Source organism: Neovison vison, chromosome 8, assembly GCF_020171115.1.
Source record: "Neovison vison isolate M4711 chromosome 8, ASM_NN_V1, whole genome shotgun sequence".
NCBI lineage: Eukaryota > Metazoa > Chordata > Mammalia > Carnivora > Mustelidae > Neogale > Neogale vison.
The window spans coordinates 107,519,254-107,542,698 of NC_058098.1; the positions used below are offsets into that span (position 1 = coordinate 107,519,254).

The 23,445-nt window shown below is 44.1% G+C and overlaps 1 protein-coding gene across 1 annotated transcript in view; it reads right to left on the reverse strand.

Moving 5' to 3' along the window:
- Nucleotides 1-267: 267 nt before the first annotated feature.
- MERTK (MER proto-oncogene, tyrosine kinase) overlaps nucleotides 268-23,445 on the reverse strand; it is a 113,341-nt gene continuing 90,163 nt past the window's right edge. The window contains exons 13-19 of the mRNA XM_044261620.1: nucleotides 23,160-23,240; nucleotides 19,314-19,406; nucleotides 17,735-17,853; nucleotides 10,053-10,162; nucleotides 7,963-8,122; nucleotides 7,172-7,308; nucleotides 268-1,318 (exon numbers count right to left, since the gene is read on the reverse strand). Coding sequence (XP_044117555.1) covers nucleotides 820-1,318; nucleotides 7,172-7,308; nucleotides 7,963-8,122; nucleotides 10,053-10,162; nucleotides 17,735-17,853; nucleotides 19,314-19,406; nucleotides 23,160-23,240 — 1,199 coding nt within the window. The 3' untranslated portion in view covers nucleotides 268-819. The remainder of the gene's footprint in view (nucleotides 1,319-7,171; nucleotides 7,309-7,962; nucleotides 8,123-10,052; nucleotides 10,163-17,734; nucleotides 17,854-19,313; nucleotides 19,407-23,159; nucleotides 23,241-23,445) is intronic.

Consider the following 23,445-nt stretch of genomic DNA (forward strand, 5'->3'; position numbering starts at 1 on the left):
CTCTCCAACAGAAAAGCACTCCACCTGTACGACTCTCTTCTAACAAGTTATTTTAAATCTTTCCATCCAAATTGTACTTTTCCATTCCATATTTATTGTTCTTCATCTTTGGACTCTGGAGTGGTTTTTCCATATCCTGATAGAACAATGCCAAGATTGGTCAAAGGGACTGCATAGAGGGCCAGGCATTAAAGGGAATTCCTTTTGCAAAGACACAGAGGCTGCTGGTCAGTAACTGCTCTTTTTCCAAGTAAGTACAACACATCCTTCCTTGTTCATATTTTATTAAGAAGTCCTATCAAAGAATCAGTTATAAAACTTTAAATATTAAATAAATCATTCTTAGCAAATAGGTGATTCATGTAAGAATATCAGATTTTTCATAAGACCAGAAGCAAAGTCAAATATATCATTTCATTTTACCAATTATTTTTAACACTTAATGGTCATAAAAAAGAAAAGGACTTTAAAAAAATAACACTGACTCTGTGCTAATGTTAACACCAGGGAACAGCTGTAGAGATGAGGCTGTTAAAGCGTAAATTTTAGATCTGCAAGGGAAGCAACATGAAATAAGTCATCTTTTATTAAAATAGATCTTTTCTCTTTCCAGCATATACATATATATGTACCTTCTCTTTAAATAAATATATATTATGTATTTTTTACGATGACTTACTTGACAACATTCACCTGGTGCTTTAGGACCATGGCATTCAGTTGGGAAAGGAAGACAGATTCCAAAAACATGGAGTGTACAGGGATTCTCCCAAAGCAGAAGAAGAATTGCCTTGAGTTGGGAATGTCTCTTGGCTCTCCTCATATGAGGACTTCTGAGTCTTCTGAGGAGTTGTCGGCAAATAAAAGTCCATCTGGTGATGGGCTCCCCAAGGGCAGGGTGCTGGATTGGGACCAGGAGACTCCATTTTTTACAAGTCTGTCCTCTGGCAGAACACAGTTCTTTTCCAGGGCGGCAGAAGCCAGATCTCCCCATTCCTCATTGCCCCCGTTCAGGATGTACCTTTCCTCCTGAGGTCTGTTCTCATGAACTTCTGCCGTCACGATGCTGACAGCCGCACTGGGAGTACAAGAACCAATAATAGAGTCAAGATCAATATTCATGTCTAGCTGAGCAAGGGCAGGGCCCTCTCCAGGGTCCTCACAGCTCTCGGGAAAGTGTGTGTTGATGTAAATGACATCAGCTTTGTCCTGAACTTCAGGCAAACTTTCCAAGAGCTTTTCTAGCTGCAGCCTCAACATGGAAAAGGTAGGTCGGTCCAAGGGCTCAGCTCTCCAGCAAGAATGCATTATTTCATACCTATAAGCATACAGAAGCATGAGTTATTTCTCGGTCCAGCACCCGGAGCCCTGAGTGCAGTCCACACCTTGTTTTCACCTATTCTTTGATTCTGTCACATTTTAATCCACACTAATTCTACTTCTGGTAAATTACTGTGGTTTGCTCATGGCATAATATTTGTTCAGTTTTATAAATGTCCCATGGGTATGTAATAAGTGATTCTCTGGCCCCAGGAATACAGAACTTATGTGTCAATTAATCTAATGTTGTGAAAAAGGATTATTTCAGGTCCTCCCTTCATGCTAGAGGTTGGCAAACGATATGGCCTACAGGCCAAGTCCAGCCCATTGTCTGTTTTGTAAATAAAGTTTTATTGGAACACAGCTACATTTATTTGTTGACATATTATCTACAGCTGCTTCTGCTATCATGGCAGAGTCAAGTAGTTGTTACAGAACCACATAGGCTGCAAAAACAAAAATATGTATTATTTGGCACTTTATAGAGAAAGTATGCTGACCCCAGTTCTATACCATCAAAATGGGACTACGGCCAGGAGAGCTGTGTTAGCTGGGCCCTGGGGCAGGGGATAAAGTGGTGAAGGATGTCTACCTCACAGAGCTGGGCGTTTTGTGTGTGTCACCAAACTGCAACTTCTCAACAGCCCTGTCATTGTTATACTGCAGTGAAAATGAGAGCAGACTCTGGGATGTTACAGATGCCACCACTGCTGTGTGGATGGTAGGGGAACCAGCCTCTGACTGGACAACTCCTACTCCCAGGAGCTCATGGCCCCTCTGCTGTGTTCTGTACAGACAGTTGGCTCTTCCGGGTAGCTTCTTCATTCCCAGCATCTGATAGAATTAAGAATTATGAGCACAATTGGGTGCCTGGGTGGCTCTGTGGATTAAAGCCTCTGCCTTCAGTTCAGGTCATGATCTCAGGGTCCTGGGATCGAGCTCCGCACTGGGCTCTCTGTTCAGCAGGGAGCCTGATTCCTCCTCTCTCTGTCTGCCTTTCTGCCTACTTGTGATCTCTATCAAATAAATAAATAAAATCTTAAAAAAAAAAAAAAAGGAATTATGAGTACAATAAAACAGAGATGGCCAAATTAGAACTACTGGCCAGAGATGAAGAGTGAGTTACACCATCATTTCATTTTGATTCTGTCCTGTTTTCAGAAATTGATATTTGTGTCACTGGATATGAAAACAACCCAAATTAAAATCATCTGACACATGGAATAGATGCGATCTTATGAACATAAATATGCAATTCCTGTATTTACACTGAACATGTGATGTAGATCCTTTGGCTTGTTTTTATTTATTTAAAGATTTTATTTATTTATTTGACAGAGATCACAAGTAGGCAGAGAGGCAGGCAGAGGGAGAGGGGCAAGCAGGCTGCCCGCTGAGCATAGAGCCTGATGCGGGGCTCAATCCCAGGACCCTGAGATCATGACCTGAGCCGAAGGCAGAGGCTTAACCCACTGAGCCACCCAGTGGCTCCTTCTTTGGCTAAAGAATAAAGCCCTCACTTTGGCTAATTCTACTAGCATGTGGTCCTTCACACATGGGCAGATCTCATCTGTGGAGGTGTCTAACAATATCTTTTCACTTGTTTACTTTTGCAGCCTCTAACAATACTTGAGGATGCTTCTGGGAGGTGGAGATCTGCAAAGCACTATGCCTACAAAGGGGCCAGCCATGAAAACAGGACACTGAGGCATATTCCCCCGGCTAAGAACCCTGATTTTCACCTGGACATCAGGCTTCACTGTGCTTTTGCCTCTCTCTGTCTTTATAAAACTTCAGTAGATGGCTACTTAGACTTGACAAACAGTTTTTGTTTCCATTTTCAAGGTTTTTGTGGTATAAATCAATTTGCATGAGTCCCCCCTCCCCCAACAAAGCCTTGACTGTTGGCATTCCGAGATGAGCTTTGAGGCATTCTATCCTTAGAGACACATTCTCCTTTCCATTACTTCCTCAAGGGGCTGTGTTATCTAACTTACTTTCTTGTTTCCTGGTCTTAGGAGAAAGCATTTGAATAATCTATCATTTTTTTCATGTAGTAAAGTAGTAATATCATTTTGAAACTTATTAATTTTGAGGATTTTAATTATTTGAGAGAGAGCTAGCGAGAGAGACAGCACAAGTGGGATGAGGGGCAGAGGGAGAAGCAGACTCCCCACTTAGCAGGAAGCCCAATGTGGGGCTTGATCATGGGACCCTGGGATCATGACCTGAGCCAAAGGCAGACACTTAACTGACTGAGCCATCCAGACACCCTGAAACTTACTTGCAGTGCTTTGTGAAGTACTTAAAAATATGAACATGGGGGCACCTCGGTGTCTCGGTCATTAAGCATCTGCCTTCAGCTTAGGTCAAGATCCCAGGGTCCTGGGATCAAGCCCGGCCTCAGGCTCCCTGCTCAGTGAGGAGCCTGCCTCTCCCTCTCCTACTCTTCCTGCCTGTGTTCCCTCTCTCGCTTTGTCTCTCTCTGTCAAATAAATATAAAATTAAAAAAAAAAAAAAAAGAACACGGCTTTTACAGATGGGGGAGCATGTATATCATCTAAGCTGCTCCCCACAAAGGGCAATGCCACAGTAGTGACCAAGGAGAGGAGCAAGAGGGCCTGGAAAGTAATGGGGGGCTGTGAGCTTTAGTAATTTCAGTTTATGGGTGGGAAAAAAACCAATAGGTTTGGTAGCTGCCTTTGTAAATGGTCATTTTTGTTTTTCTGTTAAGATTTTGTAAAAGAGATAATCCAATCTTATCAGCTGCCAGGGGTTGAAGGCAGGAGAGGGGGAGTGTCTCATGGGTATAGATTTTCAGTTTCATAAGATGAATAGAGCCCTGGAGATGGAGGGTAGCGACAGTTGGGTAACAAAGTGAAAGCACTTAATGCTCCTGAACCTCACATTTACAAGCAGTTGCGTTACATCTCTTTTACCACTTTTTTTTTTTTTTAAGATTTTATTTATTTATTTGACAGACAGAGATCACAGGCAGGCAGAGAAGCAGGCAGAGAGAGAGAAGGAAGCAGGCTCCCTGCTGAGCAGAGAGCCTGATGCGGGGCTTGATCCCAGGACCCTGGGATCATGACCTGAGTCTAAGGCAGAGGCTTTAACCCACTGAGCTACCCAGGACTCCCCTCTTTTACCACTATTTAAAAAAAGAATTTTAAAAGATGCTATCATATGCAAGTACAAAATTTATAAATGGATGAATTCACCCATATCTGTCAGGCACCTACTTTGTCCCTGGCAAAGGAGTGTCTAACATCATGGTCTTAGCCCTCCAGCCCCTCTGCCTGCCATGGGTCAGATGCCAGTGGTTTTGGGTTTTGCCTTATGGGCAATGGGGAGTATGTTTGGGGCATCCATGATCAGACTAATTTCAGAAAGATCACTTTTGGTTGCCACCCAAAGGATGTGAGCCTGGGGATAAGGAGAAAAATGAGATGGGAGACAGAAGGGCCTGCATTATTCCATGGGAAACAACAGTGGCCCTGACCCGCTCATCACTCACATACACTGTGAGGTCACTGTGCCACTGTTTCCATATATGTGATGAGGAAGCAGAAGTCAATGGAAGGCAATGGCCCCAGGCTCGTCCAGGCCTGGGATTCCATGGTTTGAGGGTCCCAGGGGTGGGAAAGGAGGGGAGGGGGACTCTTGAAGGACATCTGCTGGCTGATAGGACTCAGCAGGATAAAGGAACAAGGTGGTTCCCTGGGGTCACACTGGACAATGAGGGCAATCAACACAAGTGCTGGGAACCATAGTGGCTGGGGTGGGTGGGGAGTCCTGAGGGCTGTAGCCAGGATGCCCTGAACTCAGCTAAGGAAACGTCCCACATAGGTGACAGAGGCATCACACAGTGTGGCCTCTTGGGCAATGGGGAGCAGGGCACAGAGCATTCTCTGCTCTTTACATTGTCATAGTGCTTAGAGTTGAGTTTAAAGAGACCAAGGGGCAACTCCATACAGGAATGAACTCATCTCGACTTAGTTTAGACAGCAGACACGGAGGGAGAAGCTCAGAAGGATCTCTCATTTTTTAAAAGAAAATGCACAGATATGTAAACAGAGGTCTCTTTGGGATACACTGTTGTCCAGCATCCAGATTTGAGGGGAGATGTGGGAAGAGGGTCTGGCTCCCCAGAGACCCTGTAAGCTCGTAATGTGGGGACCACAGACCCGTCTGCTTTGCCTGACTTCCCCAACACAAAGCATCTATGTCGCTCTCACCTAAAACTTTTCACTGACTCAGCATTCCCTGCTTGGCTCTATGTGAAATGTCTCAAAACCAGCGTGTGACACAGCTCAGACCTCACTAAAACCCCAGATAATCGCCAAATGCCAACTTCTGGAGCACAAGAGAAGCCAAGAAAGAAACGGCAACAAAACTCTTCATTCAATATTGTTTGGCTGTAACTGCTTCCTCATTATCAGACGCAAACATGTCATTGATGCGGTCCCTTTAAAAACGACCATAAAACCCCAAATTTAATCTAATTAGGATTTCACGATATTTTTAAGGACTTATGTTTTCTGTGTCTGTTCTTCATGTTATGTATTTACAACCACAATAACCACCACCAAAAAGGGTGAGGCTCTGGTCAATAAAGTTTTCCTTGTGCTTGGCTTGGACAGGATCTGGGAGGCCTGAATGCACACTGAACTAGGTCTTCTCACCCGTGTGCAGAAGCAGGGCCAGAGAGAGAGAGAGAGAGAGAGTGTGTGTGTGTGTGTGTGTGTGTGTATGTGTGTGTATGTAGAGGGGTGTCCTCACATGTTTCCTCACACCACAGCCCCATCATGGGGTTCCATGACAGCCACGCAGTCCACGATCCTAAAACGTTCTTGTTAACTATGCTGAAAATGCCCTTTCCAAGCCCAAGACTCCTGTGATTTCCACCAGGAAGATTCAAATCACCAAGCTAGAGGCCAGTGCCACAAGAAAATTATTTTTTTTAACATCAGCAAGGTATTTGGACGACATCTATCTGGAAGGATGCTACTAAACCCTGGTACCATTGTGTGACGTTCCCGCGAGCTGAGCATTCTACCTGTTCTCTTCTTTAACTTTTCTTCCCAATCCCTTTCTGAATACATGACTCTACTTTTTTGTGTGTGCCTAATAATGAGGCACAGAGAGGTCCAGTCAGTCGTGATGGCCACACATGCGGCTGGCTGGGAGGCAGCGGCCTGTGTGATTGCAAGTCCTGGACCTCTTCCCGTAATGCCTGCCCCCAAGAGAGAGGGCCTGTGGCAACAGGTGTCCCTGTGGTCTGGCACACTTGGAGCTGGGGGCTCTCATGCCTGGCTGAACACCTGGTCGGTCTCCCAGCGTGGATTTTAACGCATACGTTTCTAGGCCCGCTTTGGACCAACAGAGTGACAGTCTCCACACAGGGCTGAGCAATCGCGCTGTTAGAGTATCTCCCTAGCAATTCCGAGGACTGGGCTGGCCTCAGTCACTGGCATAGACTTCCAGACTTCCTAACTGAGGGTATCATAGTGATTGGTTTGTCTGAAGTGTTGTATAGAAAAGGAACTGTAGGAGTAAGAGGACAGATAATTGTTCAAGACCCTCATGTGCAAGAGAGTCAAACTGTTTGTCTATAGGGTCGGTCCCTAGAGGGGCTTACAGAACATCAGAGCACGTGCCGGCTTGCTAGAGATGTGCACACACCAGCTCCCACACCAAGAAAGGCTCGTGGCCCGGGACGTCTACGTGCCACCCCCTGCACATACCCATCTGGCTAAGCGTGAGCCCTCTTGCTGAGCGGCAGCGCCTCCCCAGGTCTGCGCAGCCGGCCCCATGCAGAGCGCCCGGCGACACGGAGAAGCTCACTCACAGTTCATCCAGGCAGTCCTCGGGCTGCTTCAGCCTGTGGCCGTGGAGAAGATAGTCGTACATTTCGTGGTTCTGGACTCCCGGGTAGGGAGTCATTCCCCGCGTCGCTATCTCCCACATGGTCACGCCAAATGCCCACTGAGAACAAAGCAACAACAAGTTAGGATGCAAGTCCTTTCTGAAAGGCTGAATGGCCTTTTTCATGTAGAAAGGGCATTTCCTTAAAGCCCGAGGATGGTGCACAAAGCTGACAATTATGCCTGGGACATGCTGCTTTCCCAGCACTGCAGTAATGCGAGGGTCAGAGAGCCACACTTCCCTGGTTGTACCAAGGCTGCTCTGGGAAATCTGGCAAAGGCGGAGAGCCCTCTCTCCGCATGTCAGTGCTCTGTGTAATGCTCTGTTTCCCTGCTGTGGGTATGTGTCTTTGGCTCCCAATCTCTGGGTAAGGGTTTAATTACACAGAATCTTTGATACAGAGCCACTGAACGAACTCATTTTTCATGTTAATATCTTAGGTATGGGCAATAAGTCACTATATTGCAGGGAAAAAAAAAGATGGGAATCAATTAAAGGCCTATGCAAAACAGATCTTCTGAATGTCAAGCAACGTCATCAGAATATAGTTTTCTACCTGATTTAAGGAATCTAGCACTAAACAAAAGGTGTGAACATGCTCCCAATCCTCAGTTTATCAGAGAGTAACACATTTACGATACCAGCTCAAGTCAGTTCCTCCTGCGCGCCGTCATCTCTGCAATGTGGGGCTCCGAATCAAAGCCCCGCACGTACCACGTCACTTTTACTCGTGTATACTCGGTCCGCAAGACTCTCTATGGCGATCCACTTCACAGGCATCTTAGCGATGCGGCCTTGGCGGTAGTAATCACCACTGTAAATCTTTTTAGAGAGGCCGAAGTCCGCGACACAGACGGTCATATCGTCTCGTAACCTGCAGAGGACAAGTTCACATCCTCAGTGACATTTAGAGGCAAAGCCTAAACCATGGGTCTGCATCAGATGCAGCTGAAAACATTCTTGGTAAGTGACTGAAAGAGATCCCAAGGGCCTGTGAGGGTCCTGCTTTGGGACCGATGGCAGAGCAAGTGACAGGGAGTTATAACCTAGCACCTTGTGGTCCGTGTGGGGACCTGGAGCAACAAGGGCACCTGTGCACAGAGAGGAGAGCCACCTGGAGTGAAGGGATGCTTCACGGGAGGAGAAAGAGCAGTGGCCCAAATCCAGGGCCCTCCAGGGACTCACCGAACGCCCAGCAGCCTTCCTGCCAGGTGTCTGCAAGCAGCACTGGCTCCTGCCAGTTTGCGGGAGGCAAGGAAGTACAAGCTATGAGAGGGGGACCCTGGACTTCCCGTTACAATAGCCAGGGGGTACTTGAGGAATTAAGCAGAAAATGAAAGGGATACAATTGCATTTATAGCCCAGGCTGTTAAAGCAGATCCTAGACAAGAAGAAGGAGAGAGGAGGAGAAATGAGTGGTCTGGAGGTAGGATGACTGCTTTGTGCCTGTCTGACACTGGCTTTTAAAACCACAAAGTCCCCCATCCTGGGAAATCCCTCAGTCCCAGGCGAAGTGGACAACTGGTCACCCTACCTGATGGGAAAAATATGAAGGAAAATATTCAGGGCAAAGAGAGGTGCCCTTTTCATGATTCTTCCTCCATGGTATAAAAATCACTTAAATAAACAAATAAGAGGTGCCTGGGCGGCTCAGTCGGCTAAGTGTCTGCCTTTGGCTCAGGTCATGATCCTGGGGTCCTGGGATCAGATCCACATCGGGCTCCCAGCTCAGGGGGAAGCCTGCTTCTCTTTCCCTCTCTGTCCCTCCCCCTGCTTATGCGCTCTCTCTGTGTCAAATAAAATAGTAAAATCTTTAAAAAAACAAAACAAACCACCACCACCACCACCACAACAACAACAAAAACCCACGAACAAGCAAACAAGACCCTTCTGGGTCTTAAAAATGCGGGACAAGTGGTAGGGGGCTGGTGGGAGGCTAGTTAAGGAGTTGGGGGCCAGACCCTATGGTCACATCTCCAACCAAGAAAAACAGTAACAATAATACATTTAAAGAATACTCTGTCTTCCTGGAATAATTAAACTTAAAAATCGAGAAATAGTTATTGTTTTTGAAGACTTAGAGCAGATAATGATGGTCCTACCGGAGCTGAATGGAGAGAGGGGGAAGCCTGAGGTCAGAATTCTTGTGTAAGTCCTTGTCTCTCTGATGCAAGAGGAAAGCCTCCATGTAGTTTCACAGCACATGTTCACAAGGCAGGATCTCGAAGCCTGACAGACAAAACCCTTACGATTTTCCTTACTGCCTCCATGAGGAGCTGGCTTACATATAATTCTGGGTCCAAAGCGAGCCGATGGCAAAAGGGAAGGATCACAAAGGTCACAGTCCAAGCTGAGAGGATGAAAAAGTCACAGGAGAACATTCTGGAAACCAACCAGACTTGCAGAGGCAGATGTTGTGAAGAGACCAAGTCATACATTAGAGCCAGAGAAATCCCATCTCCAGAGCTAGCCAAACCTGCCTCTCTCCCATGTTTTTTTTTTTTTTTTTTTTAAGATTTTATTTATTTATTTGACAGAGAGAGATCACAAGTAGGCAGAGAGGCAGGCAGAGAGAGAGGAGAAAGCATGCTCCCTGCTGAGCAGAGAGCCCGATGTGGGACTCGATCCCAGGACCCTGAGATCATGACCTGAGCCGAAGGCAGCGGCTTAACCCACTGAGCCACCCAGGCGCCCCCCTCTCTCCCATGTTTTAAGAGCAACAGGCCAGCCCTTATTCCTCCCCGGCCCCCCATTTATCTCACACGATGAGGTCTAGCCCTCCTGGGTTGGACCAGGACTCTTACATGCAATTTCGAGCAGCTAAATCCCGATGCAGAAAATTTCTGTTGCTCAGATACTCCATTCCCTGGGCGATGTCCACCATGAACTTCAGTAGTGTCTGCAGCGGTATATGCTGGGGAGAGGAGAAGCAAGAAGACAAAATATGTTTTAAAAGTTAAACTTGTGGAGAGTTATAGCCACCTGAGGGGAGAAAGAGTTTTTGTGTTTGTTTATCTAGTGTTTGTATTTCTCAAAGGAAACAAGCCTTTCACTTCCATATCACTCACTTCACAAATAAGTTTTTAAAAAAGGAATAAAAACAACAAACAAGCCTTTCACTTCCATATCACTCACCTTACAAATAAGTTTTTAAAAAAGGAATAAAAACAACAACAAACCACAAATTTTTTGGCAAATTTCACATTCTCCCTGTCTTTAAAAATATTGATGGTGAGTATTTCTTTTTCCAAGTTACGAGGTCAAATGGGATCCTTTGTGTCCTTCAGAGTGGCAGGGGAATACAACACCTGTGCCAGGAAAAGGGGAAAAGAGGGGCAGGCAGCTTTCAGTGGGGGACAGACAAAAAGCCTACTCAGCCCACTCCAGTCATACAAGCGTATGCAATCATCTTACTTTGAGACACTTGCAAAGATAAGTTTCTTTCAGACAGAAATTAGGACCATCTTTGCCTCTTATCACAGGACCAAGGGACCACAAGAAGAGGTATTCAGGGATTTTGTTTTTGTTTCTCTAGAGTCCTCTGGGGAGAGTCAAGTCTACGCTGTACAGATCAATCCAGAAGCCTCGGTGAGAGAGAACCTGTCCTGTCAGGACTGAAGATGAAGGTGATGACTGAGGAGGACCTCTATGTAGTAACTAAACATTTTAGCACAAGGGCCGCGAGGAAGAGGGTTTACCACAAGTTCCTGGCAGTCATGAATGGGTCCATCCATGACAAACTCTCTTCAGGGCATTGGATTTGTCATGGCTTATTCTGTATGGAACATGAGTTTTCAAAGTGGTGTTCACGAAGATGCTGAATTTTTTAAGATTTAAATTTCCCAGCTAAGATATGTGTTAATTACATCCTGTCTATATAGCAAAATGCTTTAATTATCCTTTACCTTTATATACTGGTAAAAAGTTGTTAAAAGCAAGTTGTTAAAAACAAGTAAACAAAAAAAATGTAAACAAATCAGGCAGGAAATTCTTATGCGTCTCTTCTGTATAACTGAGGCATTTGAGTTTCCAGATGATAGTTTCCAGGAAAGGATTTGGGTGCTAAAGAATATAAAGTCCTGCTGGCATCATGAGTGTAGCACATATTAGGTACTAATCATTTGTGTTATTTTTCCCTAGAACATTTATGTTATTCTTGCAGACTGGGACCAAAACTAATTTAAAAAGTAACTGTGTGATAGAACTAGGAAATGAATTCAACAAGGTTCCAGGATATAAGATTGAGATACAAAAATTAGTTGTATTTGTATACAATAGCAATGACTGATCTGAAAATAAAATTAAGAAAATAATTTCATCCAAAAAGAATTCAAAATAAAATACTTAAGAATAAATTTAACAGGAGAAATGCAAAACATACTCTGACAATGATGAAACATTGACATTAAAGTAGATCAGAATAAATGGAAAGATATCCTATGTTCATGGATCAGAAGACTTAATATTGTTATGATAGCAACACTCCCCAAATTGATCTACAGATTTAATATAAGCCCTATCAGAATCCCAGCCGGCTTCATTGTAGAAATTGATAAACTGATCCTAAAATTCATATGAAAATTCAAGCACTCAGAATATCCAGAACAAGCTTGAGTAAGAAGACTAAAGTTGGAAGCCTCACATTTACTGATTTCAAAATAAGAAAGCAATGATAATCAAGATAACATGGTACTAGCATAAGGACAGACTCACAGATTAATGAAACAGAATTGAGAGTCTAGAAATAAACCCACAATCAATGTCAAATGACTTCGAACAGAGTGCCAAGATCATTCAGTGGATGAAAGAACTGGACAAGAGTGGGATATGCAAGAGAATGAAACTGGACCCCAACCTGAACTCATACAAAATTAACTCAAAATGGATCAAAGACCTAATGTAAGAGCTCAAGTATAAAATTCTTAGAATTATTCATAAAAGCCAAAAAATGGAAACAACCCAAAGTCCATTAACAGATAAACAGACAAACGAAACATAATATAGCTAGACAATGGAGTATTATTTGGTCTCAAAAAGTACTGATAGAAGCTACAGCGTGGATGAACCCTGAAAACATGCTCTGGGAAGGAAGCCAGATATGAAAGACCACAGACTATGATTCCATTGACCTGAAATATCTGAAATAGGTAACTAGAGAGGGACGGAAAGCAGGTTGCTGCTTCAACTGAGGGTTTCTGGAGGGGAGGTGGGTGGGGGGATGGGGTAAGTGGGGGAGGGGCATTAAGGAGGGCGCATGAATGATGAGTACTGAGTGTCACCTAAGACTGATGAATCAATGACCTCTGAAACTAATAAAACACCATATGCTAATTAACTAAATTTAAATAAAATAAAAATTTTTTAAAAAGGTTGCTTAGAGCTGGGAACAAGGTGGGGAGGGGAGATAGGGATGTGATTGCAAAAGAGTATGGGACTCTGTTAGGTGATGAAAATGCTCTACAATTATGCTACACAACTTGAGCATACGAAACACCTCTGAGTTGTACACTTTAAATGGCAGAAGTGTAGGGTATTTGAATTATAGCTCAGTAAAGGTGTTATAAAAAAAAAAAATTACTGTTCCAGGAGAAGAGAGGGAGAAGTAAGGGGAAAGAGAGCAGACTTCTCTTTTTGTCTCTGGAGGCTGGTGGGAGCTGCCTCCATCAGACACGTGGAGGGGCAGCTACAGCTAAAAAAGCAGAAAGGTCGAACAGTTGTGGACATGAGGTAATGTTGTTGAGGGCGGAACTGACCAACACCGCAGCTGTCCTACCTCTGGGCTTCGCTGTGTGAGATCCCTCTGCTCCTGCTAGCGTGGACCAAGTTATGTAAATGTGCTCCCCCTGTAGGGCTGGGGTGCTGGGCCCTATGTGCCATTCCATCTTCCATGGGAATAGTACATCTGGAGGTGTGCAGGGCAGACAGGAGATGGCAGGACAGGACAGGACAGGACCCCAGTTCTCATAGGGGTGGACACACCAAAGGGAGCAAGGGCATCAAGCAGAGATACAAGCACCCTGCTCTAGAACCTCAGCAAAGGGATGAATGCTCATGGAAAATTTTAAAAAATATTCTACACTGTCACTGTGACTATCCCCAAAAGAGGCGTAGGAGTAAAATGGCAAATTAAGAGAAAGTACACAGCCACTATCAGAATGAGCAAAGACCTAGTGATCTGAGAGCACAAATGTGTTTTGGGAAAAGGAGGCTGTCTCATGTATCAAAAGCAAAGAGGCAGAGAGAATGGGGGTGATAAAGCAGGAAAGGTAAGCTGGGATCTATAACAGATCATATGGCTTCCTTTGTGTGTAATATAAAGCCCAACTCAAATGCTCCAATGAAGCTACAGTATTCAAGACCATGTGGGAGGGGCGAAGAATGGGCACACAGTTTAACAGCACAGAATAGAGAACTCAGAAACAGACCCACACTAACACAGCCAATTCATTTCTGACAAAGATGTGAAAGCAATCAATTCAATAGATTAACGATAGTCTTTTCACAAATGATACTGGTCATCTATATGAAAAATAAAAGCAAACCTTAAGCTAAATGTCATACCTTAGATAAAAATTAATTTTAAAAGGATCATAGACTTAAACGTAACACGTAAAATCACAAAGTTTTTAGAAGATAACGTAGGAGAAAAATTTTTTATCTGGGTTTAGGCAAAGAGTTCTTAAACAGGACAGCAAAAACATGATTCATCAGCAAAAGTTAAATATTTGTACTCGCATTAAGAGAATACGAAGACACATACAAAAAAGAGGTAATACAAAGACAAGCTACCAACTAGGAGAATAATCTTTGCAAATTGCATATCCAAGAAAGGTACTATATCTAGAATATATAAAGAGCTCTGAAAACTCAACAATAAGAAAAACAAGAACCAAATTAAAAAATAAACAAAAGACATTAACAGACCCTCACCGAAGAGGATATAAAAATGGCATATAAACACAAGACAGGATGCTCAACGTCCTTAATCATTACAGAATTGTAAATAAAAGCCACAATGAGATATCACTAACCATCTATCAGAGCAGCTAGTAACCAAATCAAACCAAACCCAAAAACTACTGATAATACCAAGTGCTAACAAGAACGCAAAGCAAATGATCTCTCACACACTGCTGGTAGGAATGTAAAAGTATAGCCATTCTGGAAAATCTAGAAGTTTCTTTAAAATTAAACATACCCTTTCCTAATATGACTTAGTATCTCACCTTTGGACTTTTTTTTTTTTTAAAAGATTTTATTTATTTATTTGACAGACAGAGATCACAAGTAGGCAGAGAGGCAGGCAGAGAGAGAGGAGGAAGCTGGCTCCCTGCTGAGCAGAGAGCCTGATGCGGGGCTTGATCCCAGGACCCTGGGATCATGACCTGAGCCAAAGGCAGAGGCTTTAATCCACTGAGCCACCCAGGCGCCCCACCTTTGGACTTTTTACCCTAGAGAAAAAAGAATTTATGTTCACTCAAAAACCTGTACATGACTTTTTTTTATAGCAACTTCGTTTATCCTTGCCCCCAAAAGGGAACAACCCACGTGTGCCTCAATAGGTGAATGGATAAGCAAACTGGTCTGTCTATGCACTAGGAGATACACAGCAATCAAACAAGGAATGAACTACTGATCTAAGCACTAACTTAAATGGATCTCGAAGGCATAATGCTGAGTAAAAGAAGCAAAAAATTACAAACTGTATGATTCCATTCTCAAAAACATTCTCAAAAAGACAAAACTATAGTCATGTAGAACAGATCAGTGGTTACCTGATTTTTCTGTCCACCATGGGGGCAGAGCATGATTACCAAGATGTCGCAGGAGGAGGTATTTTTGGGTGATGAAACTATTCTGTATCTCAACTGTGATGACGGACACGTGAATCCATTTATGTGTTAATACTCACAGAACTATACACCGGAAAGGGCAAAAGAGTCAATAACACTGTATGATAATTTAAAAAGGATTTTTATAAAGATTATACATGGTCCCTATCTCTTCCACAATGATTCAGGAAAAAAGTTCAGTAAGAGGCTACTCTATTTCCAAAGGGACCATATGAGAGAGGAGAGTTGAATGTCACAAGTAAAAACAGACAACTGACTGCTGGCCATCAAACAGCCCTGAATGTGAGCCTGGATATTTTTACTGTAGAATTTACTCTTATGCAACATGAAATTCCCATGCCTCCAACAATTATTAGAAAAATCCCACCAGGGACGCCTGGGTGGCTCAGTTGGTTAAGCAGCTGCCTTCGGCTCAGGTCATGATCCCAGCGTCCTGGGATGGAGTCCCACATCGGGCTCCTTGCTCGGCAGGGAGCCTGCTTCTCCCTCTGCCTCTGCCTGCCTCTCTGTCTGCCTGTGCTCGCTCTCTCTCCCTCTCTCTCTGACAAATAAATAAATAAAATTAAAAAAAAAAAATAAAAAAAAAAATTAAAAAAAAAAAAAAAATTAAAAAAAAAAAAAAAAGAAAAGAAAAATCCCACCACATACTAGAAAACTGAATGGGAGTAAAATTGCTCATCAATGTGAAACAAAATCCATTCAAGGGGATGGCGTGTAGCCATTCACAGCCAACTGTCTGGAGGCTCCTCTGCCAGGGAGGGGTGCACACTGTGATGGGGCCATCAGAGAAGAGCCGAAAGCAGGGGCTCTGCAACCCAGGGGCCAGTCCTGCCTCCATCATTGCCTGATCCGTGCGTCAGTTTCCTCACCTGAGATTCTATTACTAGTAAGGACCTCCTATGGTTGCTGGGCCATTACTGCAACACTATATGCAAAACAAAGTCTCTGCAAAGCGCTGGGGAAGAGTCAGCCCCGTGGATGGCCTGCAGGGAGGCACGTACCTCCTGAGCACCAGCCTGTGAAACACGGAGGCATGGAATGAACAGCTGGGATGGGAATGGCCAAAGATGCCAATGATTGGATAAGATGTTGCTGATTGTAGTTTTGTTTTGTTTTGTTTTTCCTTTTCCAGGCTTCTTATAATGTTACATCTTTCTTACCGGTGGAAAAAAGGAAGAAAGGGTGCCTGGGTGGCTCAGTTGGTTAAGTGACTGCCTTCGGCGCAGGTCACCATTCTAGAGTCCCAGGATCGAGTCCCGCATCGGGCTTCCTACTTGGCAGGGAGTCCGTTTTTCCCTCTGACCCTCTCTCCTCTAATGCTCTCTTTCTCTCATTCGCTCTATCAAATAAATAAATGAATTGAATGAATGAATCTTTATGAAGATTGATGAAATTTTTATGAAGATTGAAATGAAATGAATCTTTAAAAACATAAAAATAAAACTAATAAAAATAATAAAAACAAAAGAAAAAGAAAAAAAAAGGGAAGAGAAATACTGTCATGCTGAGTCCCCTATTTTGGATTAGGCCCTTCACCTCTTCGGAGAAGCCTCAGTGATTTTATAATAGTTCTGAGATGTGGCTATAATTTCCTAACTCTGGCTAGTGAGTGTGTGGGTGGAAGACTTAAAGAAGTCATGAGGAAGAGAACAAAAATCTGAGCATGAGACCAAGGGGAAGTGAAAGAAGAAAGATGACTTATACCTCCCGGGGAGTAAATAAAACAAGTTAAAGAAAAAGAAAAGAAAAGCAAGGAATGACCTTTCACATCCATAACACACAGCGTCAGCAGGACATAGGAAAGAAAGTTCCAGAATGTTTACCCTAAATTGGGTCTCAAGGTTTTGTGTTTGTTTTTCAAGTGCCTTGCCAACTTCAATAAATGGCTGTTCCTGCAGATTTGTCTATCACCTGGGATAAGGACTTTCCTCATTATGCCCTGCAGTTGGGATGAGGACTTTCTCTCCTTTCTCGGGGGCGCTGGTCGGTCACCTGGGTGGGACCCGTGGCCACATGCCGGTGGATATGGTGCCTCAGTCTAACTCCTGTTTCTGTCGTGTTCCCCTGTGCTGGGGGATTCAGACAGTGTTTGCCTTGTGGAGAGACAGCCCCTCTTAGGGGCAGGGTTGAAGGAAAGCGTGCCAGCCTGCTGATTCACGACAGGCTTTCCGATCCGGAGGATGGAGGGGCTCTTGATAATCCAAAAGGTGGACAGGGTATATTCAGGCTCAGTGTCCAGAAAAACAGCTCAGTGCAACTTCCTCTGGGAATGAAACGGATCCTGCTTCTAGTGATTTCAGAGTGAACGAGCTGGAAAGAGGAGACTTCAAAAGAAAGAGGCCGCTCTGTCAGCATGTGGGGCCCACCCGGCTCCACAGCGATAAGGCTGGAGCCATGAGAACGAGCGCCCAGCTGGCGTCATCCCCCCATAAAGTGGGAATTGTAAGACCTATGCGCAGGCCTGCTGTGAGGACAAAAACCACATTTCAGCCCCAGGGTGCAGAGCGAGCGCTGAACAGAGGCCACACGTCCTCTCCCTCCCTCCTTTATTTTCAGGGTTAGCTGCTGAGGTTTCCCAGGCCTTGTCACAGAAGCCTGGGGGCCGTTCAGAGGCAAGACGACTGGGTAATTACCTTGGGTCCTGTCTCCAGTCGGGAATAGAGTAAATATGTGTGCAGATCCCCGTACTTCATGAAGGGTAAAATCACCATGGGCTTTGGGATGCCCTGAGAGCTCATTTCTATACATACACCTGAAATTAAAACCAGAGAAAGTTACAAAGAGCCCTTTGTTACCAGTAACCAGAAAAGCACTGCAGGAGCACAGGCCAAATTGAAACCATGTGCTCTCGAGGTAACAGTTAAAAACAAAATAAACATGGGGCGCCTCGGTGGCTCAGTTGGTAAGCCTCTGACTCTTGATCTGAGTTCAAGCCTGTGTTGGGGTCCATGCTGGGCATAGGGCCTCCTTAAAAAATTAACAAATGAACAAAATAAAATAAAATAAAAACCCATAAATCACAAACAAGTTGTATTAGAATGTGGAACACATGCTGGGTGCACTTCTTGGTAATTTTTTTTTTCTTTCAGATTAGTAACAATCTTTGCATGAGAGGTCTCAAAAATTAATCAGTTAAGAAGCATAGTCATCTAGACACCTGTGGAGTTTTTGTTACACTGAGCCTGAGTGAGGGGTGACTGGGAAAGAATTCAAGGGCAAACGAGTTTCCTGGGATAGTTAATACCCGATCAGGTGAAAAAGCCTGGGGCCATCAAATGCTCAAAACTATAAAAAGAATTTTGAGGGCCAGGAGGTAAAATTCACATGTCTAAGTTTTAACAGTTATACACAGCAAACACCATTTATCCTTAAAAGTTGGAACAAGGGCCTGTCGCCTGATGGCAGGCTGGTAAAGCTCTCCCACATCATGGCCCATCATTGCAAAGCACGATGGTTCTCAGTCTGCAAAAATCAACAGCTACAAAGGAATAACAGTGGTTTCTTTGAAATGATTTGGTATCCAAGCATTATTTTTCATATCTCTCTGCAGCTTCGATCGTAATAAAACTTTGAAAGTTCCCCCAAAGAACTGAGCACGTATCCAGACACAGGAGAGAAAAAAAAGAAGTCAGTGGAATATTCAATTATTTTTAGGTCGCTGTTCTGTCTCGGGATTGTAGCACTGATACAGCAAAGTCTTGATAGCTACAGGGCCACAAAACCAAATTCTATTAAATCGTGTCCCGTGACGCTGGCAGTATTAGATCCCAGCAAACCATACTTGAAAATACGTTAATAAATTGTTTCTCAAAGATTGATCTATGGAATTTGTCTACTTTGACAGCTTTACCCTACTGGTATTTGATTCATGGATAACTTTAAATCAATATAAATTATAACACAGTTTAACATAAGCTTTTGTTTTGCCTTGGAGTAAAGTGGGGGCCCCCGTTTTCACCCACAGTCACCTAGACCTCTGTGGACACTAAACGTTCCTGAGCCCTTGGGGTGTCCAAGACACACAAGCCCATTTTTGTCATCAGCCTCAGAAAATATAATTTTAAGAAGCCTTTGGGGTGAAAAACTCAATGTGATCAATTACTGTGGTGGTCATACAAAGTATAAACTTATCTGCCCCAGAGACTTTTCCTTTGGCATGGAGTGGATTAGCCAAGCCCTGTTGCCCCCCAGTCCCACATTTCTCTGAGGTACCTAGGAGTCGGATGACGTTGGGGTGGCTGAAGTCTTTCATGCACGCAGCCTCACTGAGGAACTCCTCAATCTCTCGCTGAGAAAAGTTGTCCACTAGGAGAGAGGATGGAAAATGGTAGACACCGATCATTTACTCAGTGAAGGGGAAGGAGATAAGGGCAATTTTGTTCTATAAAAGCAAAATCAGGAAAAGGCAAAACTACAGTAACGATAAACAGATGAGCAGTTGTCAGGCATGGATGGCTGGGCAGGCACAGACAGAGGGACACAGGAGAATGTAGGGCAGGGAAACTTCTGCGTGATACTGTAATGGTACACACAGGACACTGTGTTTGTCAAAACCCAGAATGTTCGGGTGAAAGCTAATATAACCTATGGACCTCAGTTAATAATGTATCACATGGGTTACGGATATTCAATTGTAAAAAATGCACCACAGGGATGCAAGATGTTACTGTGGGGAAGATTGTGAAGGGAGAAGGGCAGATGGCAACTCTGTATTTTCTGCCCAATTTTTCTAGAAACCTAAAACTGCGCCAAAAATTAAAGTATATTTGTTAAGATAAAAACAAAACAAAACAAAACAAAAAAACCCAACAGGGGACGGCTGGGTGGCTCGGTGGGTTAAGCGTCTGCCTTTAGCTCAGGTCATGATCTCAGGGTCCTGGGATTGAGTCCCCCATTGGGCTCCCAGCTTGGTAGGAAGCCTGCTTCCCGCTCTCTCTCTGCCTGCCTCTCCGCCTGCTTGGGATCTCTCTGTCAAATAAATAAATAAAATCTAAAAAAATAAAAAATAAATAAAGCCAATAACCCTGAAAGTCAAATGCAACTGATCTGTTGCAATTATTTTTGGCGTAAAGAAAGCCAGAATACATGCTTCTCTCTATCTTGCAAGGCTAATTGCTCAATCATGCCTTGGGAACTGGATATGCTGTCCTAACTTCCACGCCACACCATTTTGGGATTAAACCAACTTGAGAGAGACATCTTGAATTCTGTATTATGTTAGGTGAAACAAGTCAGTGACAAAGAATGTAAGTACTGTGTGATTCCACTTTTACGAGGTAATGAGAGAGGTCAAATTCATAGAGACAGAAAGGGGGATGGTGGTAGCCAGGGGCAAGTAGGGGCAGAGGAGATGGGAAGTTGTCTGATGCCTATGGAGTTTCAGTTTTGCAAGATGAAAAAATTTTGGAGGTGGATGGGGGAGGGGATGGTTGCACAACAGTGTGAATGAACTCAATGCCACTGAATTACGCTCTTAAAAATGGTTAGGATTGGGGTGACTGGGTGGCTCAGTCATTGGGCGCCTCCCTTTGGTTCAGGTCATGATCCCAGGGTCCTGGGATCAAGCCCCGTACTGGACTCCCTGCTCACAGGGAGTCTGCTTCTCTCTTTCCCAATCCCCCTGCTGGTGTTCTCTCTCTCTCTTAAATAAATAAAATCTTTAAAAAAGAAAATGGTTAGGATGGTACATTTTATGTGATGTGTATTTTAAAAACAAAGAAATGAGAAAAACAAAGAAAAAACAAACATAAAGCCGGGCATGCCTAGGGAATTTGCTATAACACTAAGTCTAGACTAAAACCATACATGTGTGTCTCTAGCATAGGGTCTGGACATTCTATGGGCTTTGTATACATTAATCTTTTTCTTCTAAAATTAAGGCAAATTTAAGAAAAGTAAAAAAAAAATTATAGAGATCTGCAAAATGTCTGCTACCTTTGCCCTCACCTATTACCTTTGCTAAGACAATGAGGTGGGTGGAACAGAAAGCATAGGGTACACCTGCAAACGCCACCCATCCCACTCCTCCCCAAGGGACCAACATTCCCAGCAAACGTGGGAGCCTGGGATGCAGAGGTCAGAGACTGCTCTTTCAATCTTTGGTAATTAGCACAGATGCAATTCTTATGCAAGTAATTCATATCAGTCAAAGAGCATAGCCAAGGCCAGAGGAAACAGGTTCCAGGCCTAGCCCCTTTTACAAGGTCCCCTACACCTTCCACTGGTAAATGGGACAACGGAAAGAGCCTTCACATGGTTCAGGTTCAAATAAAAATGCAAGGGGCAGGAACGGAGCTAAATGTGGCTCAGCCCCCTGACTTGACCCTGTACTGGGTTCAGCTCCAAGGACCACTCTAACTTCACACATCCGGGTTTACAGAGGGTAACACTTGAATCTACTTCTGAGTCGTACTGATTCTTCTTCCTGTCTTCCTGATGAAACCTAAGAATGACTGCAATGTCCTTTGGCACTTATTCCATAAGTATTGGCCATTATTCTAGACATAAAAGGTTTTGGAAAGCAGAAAGCACTAGTCCAGTGACTTACTGGTTATTAGCGTTCCTTTTTGTCCCTGAAATTAAAACTTCAGCCTCCAGTTCTGGTTAAAAAGTCAAGCTACATGCTTATAATCTAATTTGTGTTTTAAGGCCAAGGAGACAGTGAATTTAAAATTTTAGGAAGGAACTGATTTTACTCCTTGATCCAAAATAATACTGAATGGATACATGAGATGAACGAGGAAGTAGTTAGTGTTAAAGACATTAACAAACGAAGCACCAAATAGTGTCTCTCCATCTGAGTCGTGAGGACAACTGTGGGCAAAATGCCAAAAAATCACAGTCTATTTTGGTGCTCAGCTGGACACCTGAAGAATAAAACACAATCCTGCCTCCCCAGGCCCTAGAAATGCCCTTCTCGGGAAAGGGCACGAGGGCAAATGCAGTCATATTCAGCCATTGCAGCCTGGTCAACATGCGGTGATGAAAACGTCCAGCACAACCTTCTCCCCTTCAAGCCATCTGACTTCGACAAGTCACGACGTCTCTGAGCCTCGTTTCCTTATCAAGATCGGCATCTGCACAAATTCTGGAGTGCCCTAACTAGCATCTGTCTTTCCTTTTGTCAATGCCATAATTCATTCTCCTCCACACTGCCATCAAAGAACTTTCTAGAATGTGATCTGCATTTGTTCATTTGCTTAAGATTCTTACTGGTGTTCTGGTACTTGTAGAATAAAAGCAGATTCTTTGTGACGAGCTACAGGGCCCTTTCTGCAGGCTGTAGGCTCTCGTCCCAGCTTGTTTGGACATTCCAGCTTGGGATCACTGCTCTTCATATACCCTTGACCCATAAATATCTATCCTCTCTCTGGAAAATGTCCCTTCAAGGCAGCCCACAACTTCCTGAGGACTGTGCAACCATCCTCAAGTGAGGAAGTGGTCCCACCGAGCTGGCCGGATCAACCAGACCAACCCCTGGGGTCAGAGGCTGCCACCAGATCAGCCTTGTCTTGGAAATCCATGCTTTATTTTATTTATTTAAAGATTTTATTTATTTATTTGAAAGACAGAGATCACAAGTAGGCAGAGAGGCAGGCAGAGAGAGAGAGAGAGGAGGAAGTAGACTTCCTGCTGAGCAGAGAGCCCGATGCAGGGCTTGATCCCAGGACTCTGGGATCATGACCTGAGCCGAAGGCAGAGGCTTTAACCCACTGAGCCACCCAGGTGCCCCGAAACCCATGCTTTATTTTGGAGTCCTTCACTCTACTAGGTGAGAGAGGGAGGAAGGGGGGGAGAGAGAGAGAACAGGACAGAGAGGAAGGCATGGTGTAAGTAACAAACATAATTTCTTTGAGTATAAAGTATATACCATGAAGATATGAAGAGCTCCTGACGGTGACTTTCCCTCTGTGACCACACAGTGTTCTGGATGGCCTCCAGACCCATCAGTGACTGAGAGCTTGACACACAAACCCCCCTCACTGGCCTTACAGAACACTAGGTTACTGCCCCAACTGCCCACACCGGCGGGAAGGTGTTTCATCAGCAGTAACTCACACTTCATGGTCTTCACAGCCACTTTCAGAGAGGTCCCATCTTGCTGCTTAAGATTTCCTTCCATCACAGACCCGAACTCTCCTGTGAAATAAGACGACATCTATACAGATTGTGGAGAATCTTCCTGGACCACAGAAATGCTACAGTTCTCCCACTGCTGTTTTTACGTGACCGGAGAGTGACCCATATGCAGCAGCCGGGCAAAGCCCGATGGGTTACCCACACTCGCAAACCAGTGACACAGGCCATGCACATAAGCTTGTCACAAGCTGCTTGTGACTCCTGC